Consider the following 14,045-nt stretch of genomic DNA (forward strand, 5'->3'; position numbering starts at 1 on the left):
CTTTCCCTTGACTGCTAAATGCATGCTAAATTGTTAACTTTATTCAGACAAAGTGTTAAACCCTGGATGTATTTAGAAGTTGGCAGCAAAAATAATTGAAGAGTATTGATTGGATTTGTGCTGTATTTCTGTTGCAAAAAACTCAGAGCACCTCCCATTATTTAAATTAGTTACTCTGCTAGCAAGGCAAAAATCACTGTCAACTGCGATTCAGCTCTAGTGGCACTAGCCCTTTATGAATATTTAGGTCAGTTGGCAAACTTACCATAGTTCCCAGAAATCCTATATTCCCCCAGCTCATAGTTCAGTAGGAGGTAGCAGGAAATGTTTCCTCCAGATCTAAGTCTGGGAATAAATGATCACCCTTCTTTGTTTCCAAGTTGCAAGAAAGGGTCAAAAGGATAATTTACAATGTTGTGCATATTCCAGCTGAATGGTTAAGTTACCATGTTATCTTAACAAGAGCAGTAGGTACCATCAAAGTACATACCTTCAAGGAGAATAAAACTGTAGTTCTAATGATGAGATATTTAGGATCTTTCACAGTTTCAAAAGCAAGACTCAACTTCAAAGTAATATCTCTTTAACCTAAAAACATTAGGATTTTTCAGATAACACCAAACAGGTAGATATGATAATTGGATTGGAGAACTAAGCCATCCAGAGTTTGGTAAACCCACCAGGAACTGAGTATGGGTGTTACCTTTTCCCCCTGCTACTGTAAAGAGATGTTTTTAAATATACTGAAAGTCTGTGATACAGGTGGCTGTGCATGTCTTAACTTTTAACATAATTAGTTATAAAGGGAACAAAACCTGTTAGTGGAATATTTTAAATATTGTAAATAAATTCTAGAATAAATTGTTCCTAACAAGAAGATGCAGGTGTTGTCTTCACACTTGTATGAGTACAAGGGAAATAAAAAGGTGACCAATGGGATGGACAATGATAAGTTTGCAGATAATTTTTGATTGTTAGTTTGGACAGCTATGGCAGGAACAGAATTTGCTGATTACTTGTTTCTCTTCCTTCTTGCTTGCCGATTTGTTTGCCAGGAGGATAAGGTAAATATTTTTTCACTGCTGTAAGCCAGATTTCTTACAGGCTAAGAACATCATCAAATATGAAACATGTTTGAGCTATCACTTCACTAATTCACAAATAACTTTGATGTATTTGAAGTTTAGTCCTCACACTTTGCAGAGATCTTTTCTCATTCCCTAAGGGAATAAGAAAAAAATTAATGTGCAAGTTCTTTAAAACAAGCATAATAACAATTTAGAGCTAAGATGATACTGGCAGGTTATGGTAATTTAAAGATTAAATTTAAAAACCCTGAAATTTATTCAGTCAGTTGAATAAATGTATTTTATCAGAGGTGTTTGGGGAGCAAGAGCAGCACAGTTCCAGGGGAAACTGGGAATCAGATCCCTCTTTAGAGATGGTAACATTACAATTAGGTAACTGTAAATTGCACATAAGAGTCTGTGATGTGAAAAATTACATTGCTTTTTAGTATTTTTAGTGTTGTAACGTGTCAAAGGTAACATACGCATGACTTAATCCAGAGCACTACAATCTAAAAATGTTTGACAGGAAAGGCCGAAAGTTATTGGATTAGAAGTTTTGGGTGAGAGGTACAACACACAGAGCTGAGAAGAACATAGTTATATTCCATACATTTTGTTTGTAATGAAGGCCTTTCATTCATATATTACTATAACTATACCATTCATGGCAACCCTGGAGATCTGAGAGTAAATAATATTTATTTCATCAACACAAAGATCAGAATATGCATGTACAGTGTGTTGAAGCTTAATTGGGTTGTCAGAATTATGAGTTTTACTTCAAAAATGTAGAATAACATCATAGTTGTTAAAATAATTTCTTACATGTATGGTTTTGCAGTTGGAAAAGGTTACTGTCGGCTGACAAGGAGCTCATGTGCTTTGTCACTTCTCATGCTATAAGGCGCAAATCTTCCTGTGCAGGCTAAGTCTGAAATACTTAGTAGTAGTCTTGCTCAGAAATTTAATTATTGTGAGAGTGAAACAGAAATGTCAGGCTTTAGGTTCTGATATCCATTAAAACCATGCAGCTTCACTACATTATCATCCACGTAAAATGACGTAAAATTAAAAACAACTTGGCATATGAGGTTGGAGAAATCAGATAAAAATCTTACTAAGCTGAAGTGAAGAAAAAGGGAAAATGCAGCAGCAAAAATTGAACTATGCACATTGAACTCTGTGTTGAACAAATCAGGTGATGATTATCTTTTACTTGCAGAATTTGCCAGTGTACATTACTGCCAACTTTCCAAAATAACCTTTAAAACTGTGTAAAGGTGGAAATGGAAATTATTTGCAAGGTTCCAAATATGACAGGGTTAATGTTACCATTTATGAATCATAAACAGCAATAAAATGTATTTGTGAATTGAATACATCTTTTGAAAAATTTGTTGCGTATATTAAAAAAATTAAAAGATGACAGTTCACGAGAATTCAAAATAAAATGTGAATTCACTGTTTCATGAGGTTTATGTTGTTCCTTTTAGATGGTGGGCAGATGAGGAAAGGGAGGTATAGGCATACACACACACTTCGTAGATAGAGTTAGAGATAGAGATATTTCAATGTGTTGTGAGGGGTACATTTTAAAAGATACTTTGTCTGTATGGCAGGTAGAGGCAATGTACTTGATTGAAAGATTCTGTTACTCTTTCTTTCCCAAGCAGAACTGTTCATTTCAGTGGGGGTTACACAAGGAGTAAGGTGCTATTCAACTTGAGTAAAGGTTGCAAAATCTAGCCCTTTATTAATTTGGAAGTGTTAAACCTTACCCTGGAACTGTTTTTTCTCCACAGAATACTATGACAGATGCTACAATTCTCTTGGAGGATGTACAGAAGATGAAAGACAAAGGAGAAATAGCACAGGCATATATTGGGCTAAAGGAAACAAACAGGTATGTTTTGTATTTATTTTGCTTATCATAATAACTTTGAACCCACTTTTGTCTCACTTATGCTGTACCATACTTCGAGTTGCATCAAGATGAGACTAAATTCCCTAAATGTATATGTATTTAGGGTTTCATTATTTTGCTGGGTAAGATTGCTATTTTCAAAATTCAAATTCATATTCTAAATACTAAGATATAAATGCAAAATCAAGCTTCCTGGGGTTTCCATTGTCCATGCCTGTAACTGACACTGGTGCTAAAATTACCTTTGTATGATTACCCTTCTTTTTGTGTGTGTGCCATTCCTCTTGTCTCTGGTAACATTTCACTAGCACTTGTCATAGCAATTTATAATTACGCATGTTTTGTAATAGTATGAAATGCAGTAAGCGACACTGTTCTTTAGCATTCAGAACAGAATTGCTCAGTTAATGAAACTGTGCAATCAAGTTTGTCAATGTTTTACTAAGCAGCTTTAGAGCTGTATAGATTAAAATGTTGTGTCTCGTATCTTCCTTTCATAACTGTAATTTAACATTTACTTACCTTGTTAATGTGTCCTCTCATTATCGTCATCATCATGTATCCCTTTTGTGTTTTGCATTTTTTAAACATTTTGCTTGGAAGACAATCTCTTCAGGACTATCATATGCTGAATGAGGATGGAGAACTATGGCTGGTTTATGAAGGGTTAAAACAAACCAACAGGTTACCAGAATGGGGTTTTCTTCATTTTGCATTCTCTCTTCTTACTAACTGTGCCTCCTGCTATGGAATTGCTTTAGCTGCAATGTTTCTTATGCACTAATAGTTCAGAAATAATTGATCATAATCATTTTCTACAAAGAGTAGAAGAAATACCCAAAGCCTGGTCTGTGAAACTTTCTATCTACCAAGGCATGCCATTAAAAACTTAAGATGGCTGTAACAATGAAAATATGATCCAATACAAAATGTGTACACTGAACAGAAATGGACAATATAAAACACCAACAGTTCTACAACTGAAATGAAAGAGACTTTGTAACTATATGTTACTTGTTTACCTTCATGTTGTGTCTAGAAATGTTTTGCCATATTGTTTTTCAGTTTGAAGAAGTACAGTGATTTAATTGATTTTTAAACCTATTATTTAAATAGCTTCTGTGTACTTTTTTTCTTTTAAAGTTTTTCTTGTTGTTTTTCTTATTTTGTCTGAGGATAAGTAATGGTACACAATCATCTTGGAGAGGGCAATGCTAAAAGAAGTGCCCATTCAAAATGTATCTTTCAAAGATAGAAAGAATTTTTCAGATGATTGGGTAATGTGCAAAAGTATGTGTACAGTCCCTGCAACACCTGAAAAAGTGTGGGCAAACTGCTAGTTGGGCATCTAATTGGCCAAGTGCACATAGCATCTTGTAAGCGAATATGGTCACTCATTCATAGTATGTGTTCATCTTTCAGAATTTTTGTAATATGTCCATAGTCTTCCATTTGTGATAACCCATTAGTTTTGCATTGTTTTTAATCTGTATACATTTACAGAACAGTAGCTATCAAAACAGATACTTAGTAATGAATGCTATTAACTACTGTAATGTCTTTCCTTTCCTTATGCTAACAAATCCTAAACCTAATCTTCTTTTGTAAGTCTGCTAAGCATTAACTTAGAATAGCGAATGTAATGCAGAGAGGGATGGAGAGTGGTCATTTTGCATCTTTTGTTTCTTGTCCTAACGCTATATAGTCAACAAGCGTTAGAGCAAGAGGCAGAGAGCTTTTTGTAAGGTAAATGACTGTTTGCCTTCACATGCTTGTTCAATGTAGCTACCAGCTAACTTGTCTGCCTTATTCATATTTAAACCCTGAAAGTGTTTCTGATAGTGCCAATGTCACTATTAATGTGATTTCCTGTGTGTACATACCCCAGAGAGTGAGTCATAGCACTCAAAGAGTACATCTACATTGCACCTGCCTTTCAGCAGCCGCTAGTGGTGTGTAGGGTAGATTTAGCCTTATACTGCCCTACAAATATGAATTCATTCACACAGCACTCATTTGAAGTAAGCAACTAGGTACTCTCCCCATTTCACATTTGGAGAATTTGAGACATAAGTGATTTGCCCAAGATCAAAAAGTGAGTCAGAGGTAGAGCCAGGATTAAAACCTAAATTATTGGGTCCTAATCGTGTGCACCATTCCCTAGCTCACATTTCTAGCACACGTAATAGTCCTCTATTAAATTGTTTAATGCATGCTTAAATATTGAATCAGGCTGATTTGTGTTTATTTGCAGTTGAATGTTTTGGTTTCTTACTGAACAGAGTTAACCTGGAAAAAGATTTCTCTGTTAATACCATATGGGCCCTATTTTAAACCAAGCATCTTTAAAATCTTATTTTATCTATTTAAATTTGGAAAATGTTCTTGGCCCCCGTAGAAACATCACCAGACAAAAGAGATTTATGGATATGTTACATGTTATGGCATGTTTTCAGTACTACTAGTAAATAGTACTTGCTCAAACACAGAGAAAATGCAAAGCAGTATCAGCATTACTGTGCTGTCTCCCATTGTTTGATAATTTAATCAGAAGGCATATTTAAGGGTTTAAAGAGTACTCTGCATTTTTCATTTTTCCTTGCAAGTCAGCAGCTAAATATCTGCACAGCAACTAAAGCTTTAGACTCCTGGTGAGAGTTTGGAATGTTAATGCTAAGTGTCTCGCTCAAATCTTGCTGGGTTTTTGTAGGCTCCTAGAATCTCAGCTTCAGTCCCAGAAAAAGAGTCACGACAATGAGCTGGAAGCTCTCCGGGGTGAGATTCAGAGTCTGAAGGAGGAGAATAACCGCCAGCAGCAGCTTTTAGCACAGAACTTGCAGCTGCCCCCAGAAGCTCGGATTGAGGCCAGTCTACAGCATGAGATCACCCGTCTGACTAATGAAAACTTGGTAAGGGAGATACTACTGCAATGTAAATGCTAGGAGATGTAGAGAGAGAGATACAGAGACACATATACTCCCACCAGTTTTCAAGTGGGAAACTACCAAGGTTAATTGCATGTTTGCAGTAGATTTTTGCAGGTAGGGTAATACTATAATAGATGAAATGACAAAATTCATGCTGTTGGGGGTATAACATTTCAGCCCCATCATATGAAAGAGGAAATTTCTCTGGTATGATTTTCATTACCAGCACTGTGCTGGAGGTAACTTTTTAAATCCCCTGTTACAGTTCCACCACCAAATTGAAAGGAGGATTGGGCTAATTATCTGACATCTGATGCCCCCGCCCCCTTTCTAAATACTGTAAATCATCTCTAATAGGAAACTGTTATCCCTGGAGTTTATATGTAAACTTCTGCAAAGTATTTGCCCTGGAATGCACAAAATTACACAAAGTGTCAGGTGTTTTTAGAAAAACTCTGGGGGAAGATAAACTCCTAAGTGCCTTAGAAAGTCTCTATCTTCCTCATTTCCACTATCTCAAATTACATAGGTCAAACAAGGCACTATATTCTCTGTTTGTTCAGTTTATGTTGGAGGAACAAACATTTTCAGGAAGTCTCTCGGCCAAATGGTTTTAACTCCCTCCTTGGTTATTTGACAGCATTTTTGTATGAATGAAAAAAGAACAGATTCCCTGGCCTGTCACCCTCTTCTCTTCAAGCACATACTTCCTGGCATACAGGGTTCATAGCAGATTAATAGGGGAATTTTCTCTGGGAGCCCCATACTGACATATTGCTGGCACATTGTCACTCATTACCCAAAAATCTTCCTCCTGTAATGTACTTTACGTAGCAAACTGAGTTGTGTTGCTTTTAAGAAGAAAGGAAGTTTTCCTACCTGTGCTCTGACACCGGTGGCCCCCTATTCTAAACAAAGTGAGAGATGTTCTTTCCCATTTCAGTATATCAAAGCCATTCTTAATATAGGGTTATATTTGTAGTGTCTGAGATTTTGACAGAAGGTGATGGGCTGAAGATAGTGGTCTTGGAAGTAAGTTTATGATTGAAGGCTTTTTACTAATTTATCCCAGAAATAACCTTACCCCACTGGAAAAATTAAATGATAAAAAAGCTTTTCTGTCTGTATAGCTCCTCCTTTCAGATCCTTAGTCTGTATTTTGGTATCTAGCTACCTTTTAGAGATTGCTACTCAATGGATTCTAGCCTCTCAAGCCAACACATAGTCACATAATTCCATCCCAGAGGAATTTCCTTTTCACATCCAAAGAAGGGAATATTACTTGCCACATTTAGACTCATTCTTTAGGAATCTGCTTCTGCTGTTACAGAATGCCAGGTTGACTGCATTCTTCTTCTTTTCTACTACCTGTTGGGTAAAGTGGGAAAGAATTAGCAGCATTCCTTGATGTGAACTAAGGATCTCAATGTTCACTACTATCATAGTCAGTAGTGTTAGTGAGGTTTATAACCTTCTGACATAGGTTCTCATCTACTCTTACTCTCACTGTTATAAGAAAAGGAGTACCCGTGGCACCTTAGAGGTGCCACGGGTACTCCTTTTCTTTTTGCGAATACAGACTAACACGGCTGCTACTCTCACTGTTATATTATTAGTGACATTCATAAGAATTGACTCTCTAATAACTAGCACTAATGTCAAATCATCTAAATTAAACATTGTCTATGGGCAGATGGAGGGAACAGCAGCAGGACATAAAACCTAGCCTAGCCAAAAAAAAAAAAATTAGCTTCTTAATCTTGTTTTAACCTGATTTGGTTTATACAGTGTTTGCTGAAATATTAGGGTCTCAAAGGGAGGAGAAAAAAAAATCTGTACCTATTTTTTCAGTTTTATGAGGAGTTATATGCAGATGACCCCATGAAGTATCAGTCCTGTCGGATTTCACTTTACAAACGGATGATTGTATGTAGATCATGTTTCTCTGTTGTTTTGTTTGCTACTTGTGGAGCACTAACTGAAGAGCAAGCTGGCTGCCTTTTCCTCTTTCCAAGGAAATCCTCTACAGAGAGCTTCACAATGTCAATTTTCCCCCCACAGCTTTTGTTGTCAGTCTTTTTAGTGTCATTTGTGTAATCTTAATGTCTCTTTTTGACACAGTTTGTTACTAATCTGAGTCTTGTAGCGTGATCAAAGCAGCCTAATTTTGAATACAAAATTACATTTTAGGATCAAAATTGGCATCCTGAACATAAAGCTTGTGATGCTAAAATACTTAGTTTCCAAATTTTCTCTTTGCTAAAAATTTTAAAGGTGAAATATTAAAATCTGATTCAGGAAAATTGCAAGTTGGTCCTGCAGAGACTCACTGCTATATATAATGCCTACTAAAATGAATAGTCCTATTGAAGCCAGTGTTTGTTAATAGGACTACTCACAGTTATTCATGTTAGTGAATGATTGTAGCATTTGGATCCTTCTATGAAACTGTGGAATCAACTTGTGATAAAGGTGGTGGAATCAAAATACTCTATTGAATACTTACTCTGTTTATGTTTTTTAATTAAGATTTTTACAAAGAGCAAAAACAAAGGTAAAAACAGGAAAATAGAAATTCATTTATGGGTTTCCAAATGAGTGAGAGGCTCACAACTACTTATTTTATATAGACTAACTATAAAAGTGTCTTTTTTTGTTGTTTGTTGTGGTGCAGAAATCAAATCCCTTGGTTGAGCTTTTGAAAGCAGTCTAGTGGATTTAGACACACATCTTTCTTTAATTTTAATAAAAGAAATACGATATCTGGAGATAAGGGAGTCAATGGGAATTTTTTGTTAACTATTTTATCCACTGCTTTGAATATGAAATGCCGCTCTGTCCTATTGGCTAACAGACCTTTAACCTGACTCCTGCAGTTTCATCACATTTTAGATGGTAAACTCTTTGGGGCGCAAATATCAAGGCTAGTTTTATACCTGCTTCCCACCAATTGTGAAAGACCTGTTAATATTTTCCACAATATTTAGAGAATTATAGCATCTCTGATGGGTGCTTCTGGTTCAGAATGTACCTGCTACCTCTGCCTCATATTCCCATCAGAATAAAAAAGAACCAAGATTTATTGAGTGTCGTTTTTTTTTCAAATGCTTTCAAACCCTTAATCTGAAATGGCGTTTGAGTTTTTCTGTGTTAATGTAATCTTCAAAGGCTTTCCACAAATTATTTTAAAATTTGTATTGATTTTTTTAATCAGCGCCGCAATGTGCATTACAAAAAGAAAAGGAGTACTTGTGGCACCTTAGAGACTAACAAATTTATTAGAGCATAAGCTTTCGTGAGCTACAGCTCATTTCATCGGATGTATGTGGTGGAAAAAACAGAGGAGAGATTTATATACACACACGCAGAGAACATGAAACAATGGGTTTATCATACACACTGTAAGGAGAGTGATCACTTAAGATAAGCCATCACCAGCAGCAGGGGGGGGAAAGGAGGAAAACCTTTCATGGTGACAAGCAAGGTAGGCTAATTCCAGCAGTTAACAAGAATATCAGAGGAACAGTGGGGGGTGGGGTGGGAGGGAGAAATACCATGGGGAAATAGTTTTACTTTGTGTAATGACTCATCCATTCCCAGTCTCTATTCAAGCCTAAGTTAATTGTATCCAGTTTGCAAATTAATTCCAATTCAGCAGTCTCTCGTTGGAGTCTGTTTTTGAAGCTTTTTTGTTGAAGGATAGCCACTCTTAGGTCTGTGATCGAGTGACCAGAGAGATTGAAGTGTTCTCCAACTGGTTTTTGAATGTTATAATTCTTGACGTCTGATTTGTGTCCATTCATTCTTTTACGTAGAGACTGTCCAGTTTGGCCAATGTACATGGCAGAGGAGCATTGCTGGCACATGATGGCATATATCACATTGGTAGATGCGCAGGTGAACGAGCCTCTGATAGTGTGGCTGATGTGATTAGGCCCTATGATGGTATCCCCTGAATAGATATGTGGACAGAGTTGGCAACGGGCTTTGTTGCAAGGATAGGTTCCTGGGTTAGTGGTTCTGTTGTGTGGTGTGTGGTTGCTGGTGAGTATTTGCTTCAGATTGGGGGGCTGTGTGTAAGCAAGGACTGGTTTGTCTCCCAAGATCTGTGAGAGTGATGGGTCATCCTTCAGGATAGGTTGTAGATTCTTGATGATGCGTTGGAGAGGTTTTAGTTGGGGGCTGAAGGTGATGGCTAGTGGCGTTCTGTTGTTTTCTTTGTTGGGCCTGTCCTGTAGTAGGTGACTTCTGGGTACTCTTCTGGCTCTGTCAATCTGTTTCTTCACTTCAGCAGGTGGGTATTGTAGTTGTAGGAATGCATGATAGAGATCTTGTAGGTGTTTGTCTCTGTCTGAGGGGTTGGAGCAAATGCGGTTATATCGTTGCGCTTGGCTGTAGACAATGGATCGAGTGGTATGATCTGGATGAAAGCTAGAGGCATGTAGGTAGGAATAGCGGTCAGTAGGTTTCCGATATAGGGTGGTGTTTATGTGACCATCGCTTATTAGCACCGTAGTGTCCAGGAAGTGGATCTCTTGTGTGGACTGGTCCAGGCTGAGGTTGATGGTGGGATGGAAATTGTTGAAATAATGGTGGAATTCCTCAAGAGCTTCTTTTCCATGGGTCCAGATGATGAAGATGTCATCAATGTAGCGCAAGTAGAGTAGGGGCTTTAGGGGACGAGAGCTGAGGAAGCGTTGTTCTAAGTCAGCCATAAAAATGTTGGCATACTGTGGGGTCATGCGGGTACCCATCGCAGTGCCGCTGATTTGAAGGTATACATTGTCCCCAAATGTGAAATAGTTATGGGTCAGGACAAAGTCACAAAGTTCAGCCACCAGGTTAGCCGTGACAGTATCGGGGATACTGTTCCTGACGGTTTGTAGTCCATCTTTGTGTGGAATGTTGGTGTAGAGGGCTTCTACATCCATAGTGGCTAGGATGGTGTTTTTAGGAAGATCACCAATGGACTGTAGTTTCCTCAGGAAGTCAGTGGTGTCTCGAAGATAGCTGGGAGTGCTGGTAACGAAGGGCCTGAGGAGGGAGTCTACATAGCCAGACAATCCTGCTGTCAGGGTGCCAATGCCTGAGATGATGGGGCGTCCAGGATTTCCAGGTTTATAATCTTGGGTAGCAGATAGAATACCCCAGGTCGGGGCTCCAGGGGTGTGTCTGTGCGGATTTGTTCTACTTTCTACAAGCCATTACCCTCTGATCCCACTGAGAGTTACCAAAAGAAACTACAGCATTTGCTCAAGAAACTCCCTGAAAAAGCACAAGAACAAATCCAGATCATACCACTCGATCCATTGTCTACAGCCAAGCGCTACGATATAACCGCATTTGCTCCAACCCCTCAGACAGAGACAAACACCTACAAGATCTCTATCATGCATTCCTACAACTACAATACCCACCTGCTGAAGTGAAGAAACAGATTGACAGAGCCAGAAGAGTACCCAGAAGTCACCTACTACAGGACAGGCCCAACAAAGAAAACAACAGAACGCCACTAGCCATCACCTTCAGCCCCCAACTAAAACCTCTCCAACGCATCATCAAGGATCTACAACCTATCCTGAAGGACGACCCATCACTCTCACAGATCTTGGGAGACAGACCAGTCCTTGCTTACAGACAGCCCCCCAATCTGAAGCAAATACTCACCAGCAACCACACACCACACAACAGAACCACTAACCCAGGAACCTATCCTTGCAACAAAGCCCGTTGCCAACTCTGTCCACATATCTATTCAGGGGATACCATCATAGGGCCTAATCACATCAGCCACACTATCAGAGGCTCGTTCACCTGCGCATCTACCAATGTGATATATGCCATCATGTGCCAGCAATGCCCCTCTGCCATGTACATTGGCCAAACTGGACAGTCTCTACGTAAAAGAATGAATGGACACAAATCAGACGTCAAGAATTATAACATTCAAAAACCAGTTGGAGAACACTTCAATCTCTCTGGTCACTCGATCACAGACCTAAGAGTGGCTATCCTTCAACAAAAAAGCTTCAAAAACAGACTCCAACGAGAGACTGCTGAATTGGAATTAATTTGCAAACTGGATACAATTAACTTAGGCTTGAATAGAGACTGGGAATGGATGAGTCATTACACAAAGTAAAACTATTTCCCCATGGTATTTCTCCCTCCCACCCCACCCCCCACTGTTCCTCTGATATTCTTGTTAACTGCTGGAATTAGCCTACCTTGCTTGTCACCATGAAAGGTTTTCCTCCTTCCCCCCCCCTGCTGCTGGTGATGGCTTATCTTAAGTGATCACTCTCCTTACAGTGTGTATGATAAACCCATTGTTTCATGTTCTCTGTGTGTGTGTGTATATAAATCTCTCCTCTGTTTTTTCCACCACATGCATCCAATGAAGTGAGCTGTAGCTCACGAAAGCTTATGCTCTAATAAATTTGTTAGTCTCTAAGGTGCCACCGGTACTCCTTTTCTTTTTGCGAATACAGACTAACACGGCTGCTACTCTGAAACAATGTGCATTACAAAATTACAAGATGGCATGTCCTTTTTCCGAAGCACTTGCTGTCTAAGGGCTTGTCTAGACAGCAAGTTAGTGCACAGCAAGTGCAGTGTAAATCTACAGTGCACTAGCCTGATGATCACTAAATCACCATGGGAACTCTGCTAGCACTAAAAGTTCCATAGCTTCAAACAGCAGGAAGTCAAAGCGTACTGTGAACTTTTAGTGCTCAGTAGCAGGGTCCATACAGCAACTTAGGATATGGCAGCTAGTATCCTGTAGATTTATGCCCCAGCTTGCTGCGTACTAACTCTCCGTATAGTCATTCCTTAAATAAGAGATAGCACAGTGAGTGTATTATTATTACTATTTATTATTTGTATAGTGATTGTGCTTATGAGCTAGTCATGGACTTGGACCCCATTGTCAAAAAAATGGTCCCTGCCCCATGAGCTTACAGTCTAAGTAAATGTGATGACAGCAGACAGATGGTGATATGGCAGAGAGAAAGCATGAGGGTTACAACAAATATCATGTGTTTTATAAAGCTGAATTTGAGTCTTGTACTTCCCCCCCCTTTGGGAAAAAAAAACAAAAACAACAAACCTATTCCATTTTGTGAGGCTAAAGGCAGGCCTGAGAGCAGGAATAGAGGGTGCAGAAGTTGAGGTTAGCAGTGTAATGGTAAGCCTTGAATAGATGTGTTGTCATACAGTCTCTTCCACTCACCATAATCACTGACCAGGATATGTTGGCATCCGCAAAATATATCTGCATAAGAGTTCTGTCTCCATCACGCTGCAGCTTGACAATATGTTTGATAATGTTTGGCTTGAATTTTAGGCAGTGTACAGGCTTGAAAATTTCAGCCAGATGGTGGCATTTCCTTTCAGCTTTTCTCACAATCCCTTTTGTAACACTAATAGTGTTCGTCTTGTCTGTTTCACATGTAGTAACATTTGTCTAGTACCTGAATCTTATCTCTTATTTTAATGTACAGGATTTAATGGAGCAGCTTGAAAAGCAGGACAAGACAGTTCGCAAGCTGAAAAAGCAGCTGAAAGTGTTTGCTAAAAAGATTGGTGAACTTGAAGGTATTTATAATGTTTATGTGTGTGAGAGAGAGAGACTTGTTCCAACTCCTGTTGAACTCTTTGGCACCAAATATTTGTATGTCATTTTTTAGTAAGGCAATGAGTCTTAAGCAGCGTAAGCCAGTTATTTTAGCATAGAAACTGAAGATCTACTGAGAGGTCTGTGTGCATATTGAAGGCAGTGTGTGATCCTCTATAATGATGTCTTCTAAAGTAATAGTTAATATTGATTGTAGCCTTTATTTTAAATTGAATAAATTGATAGTTCTGTGGTAAATTACAATGAGTCCTGCTCCTGTTGCTACAGATTAAAGATAAATAGGATAGAGATTTGGAGGCTCTAAGAACACATGAAGAATGAGGACAGTAACAACAAACAAAGTTTAAAAGTAAAAAAAAAAAAATCTTGTTTGTATTTTAAGTCATACTACATACCAATTTACGCAACCAGAGAGAATCCATGCACTGACCAGTCCCACATCCATACTCACATACGCAAAGATTTCATAGAGTTGGGTGGATCTC

General features: G+C 38.4%; 1 protein-coding gene across 20 annotated transcripts in view; it reads left to right on the forward strand.

Annotated features, from left to right (window-relative positions):
- The window catches only part of MYO5A (myosin VA), a 203,691-nt gene that overhangs the window by 164,154 nt on the left and 25,492 nt on the right, over positions 1-14,045 (forward strand). For 4 of the 20 annotated variants that reach the window (XM_043494658.1, XM_043494660.1, XM_043494659.1 and 1 more), the window contains 6 exons: positions 1,056-1,064; positions 2,873-2,973; positions 3,598-3,678; positions 5,705-5,903; positions 7,773-7,847; positions 13,427-13,520. In XM_043494658.1, the coding sequence (XP_043350593.1) occupies positions 1,056-1,064; positions 2,873-2,973; positions 3,598-3,678; positions 5,705-5,903; positions 7,773-7,847; positions 13,427-13,520 (559 nt within the window). The remainder of the gene's footprint in view (positions 1-1,055; positions 1,065-2,872; positions 2,974-3,597; positions 3,679-5,704; positions 5,904-7,772; positions 7,848-13,426; positions 13,521-14,045) is intronic. The other 16 variants (XM_043494662.1, XM_043494663.1, XM_043494664.1 and 13 more) reach the window with 7 other exon arrangements.

Source organism: Dermochelys coriacea, chromosome 10 (genome assembly GCF_009764565.3).
Source record: "Dermochelys coriacea isolate rDerCor1 chromosome 10, rDerCor1.pri.v4, whole genome shotgun sequence".
Lineage (NCBI taxonomy): Eukaryota > Metazoa > Chordata > Testudines > Dermochelyidae > Dermochelys > Dermochelys coriacea.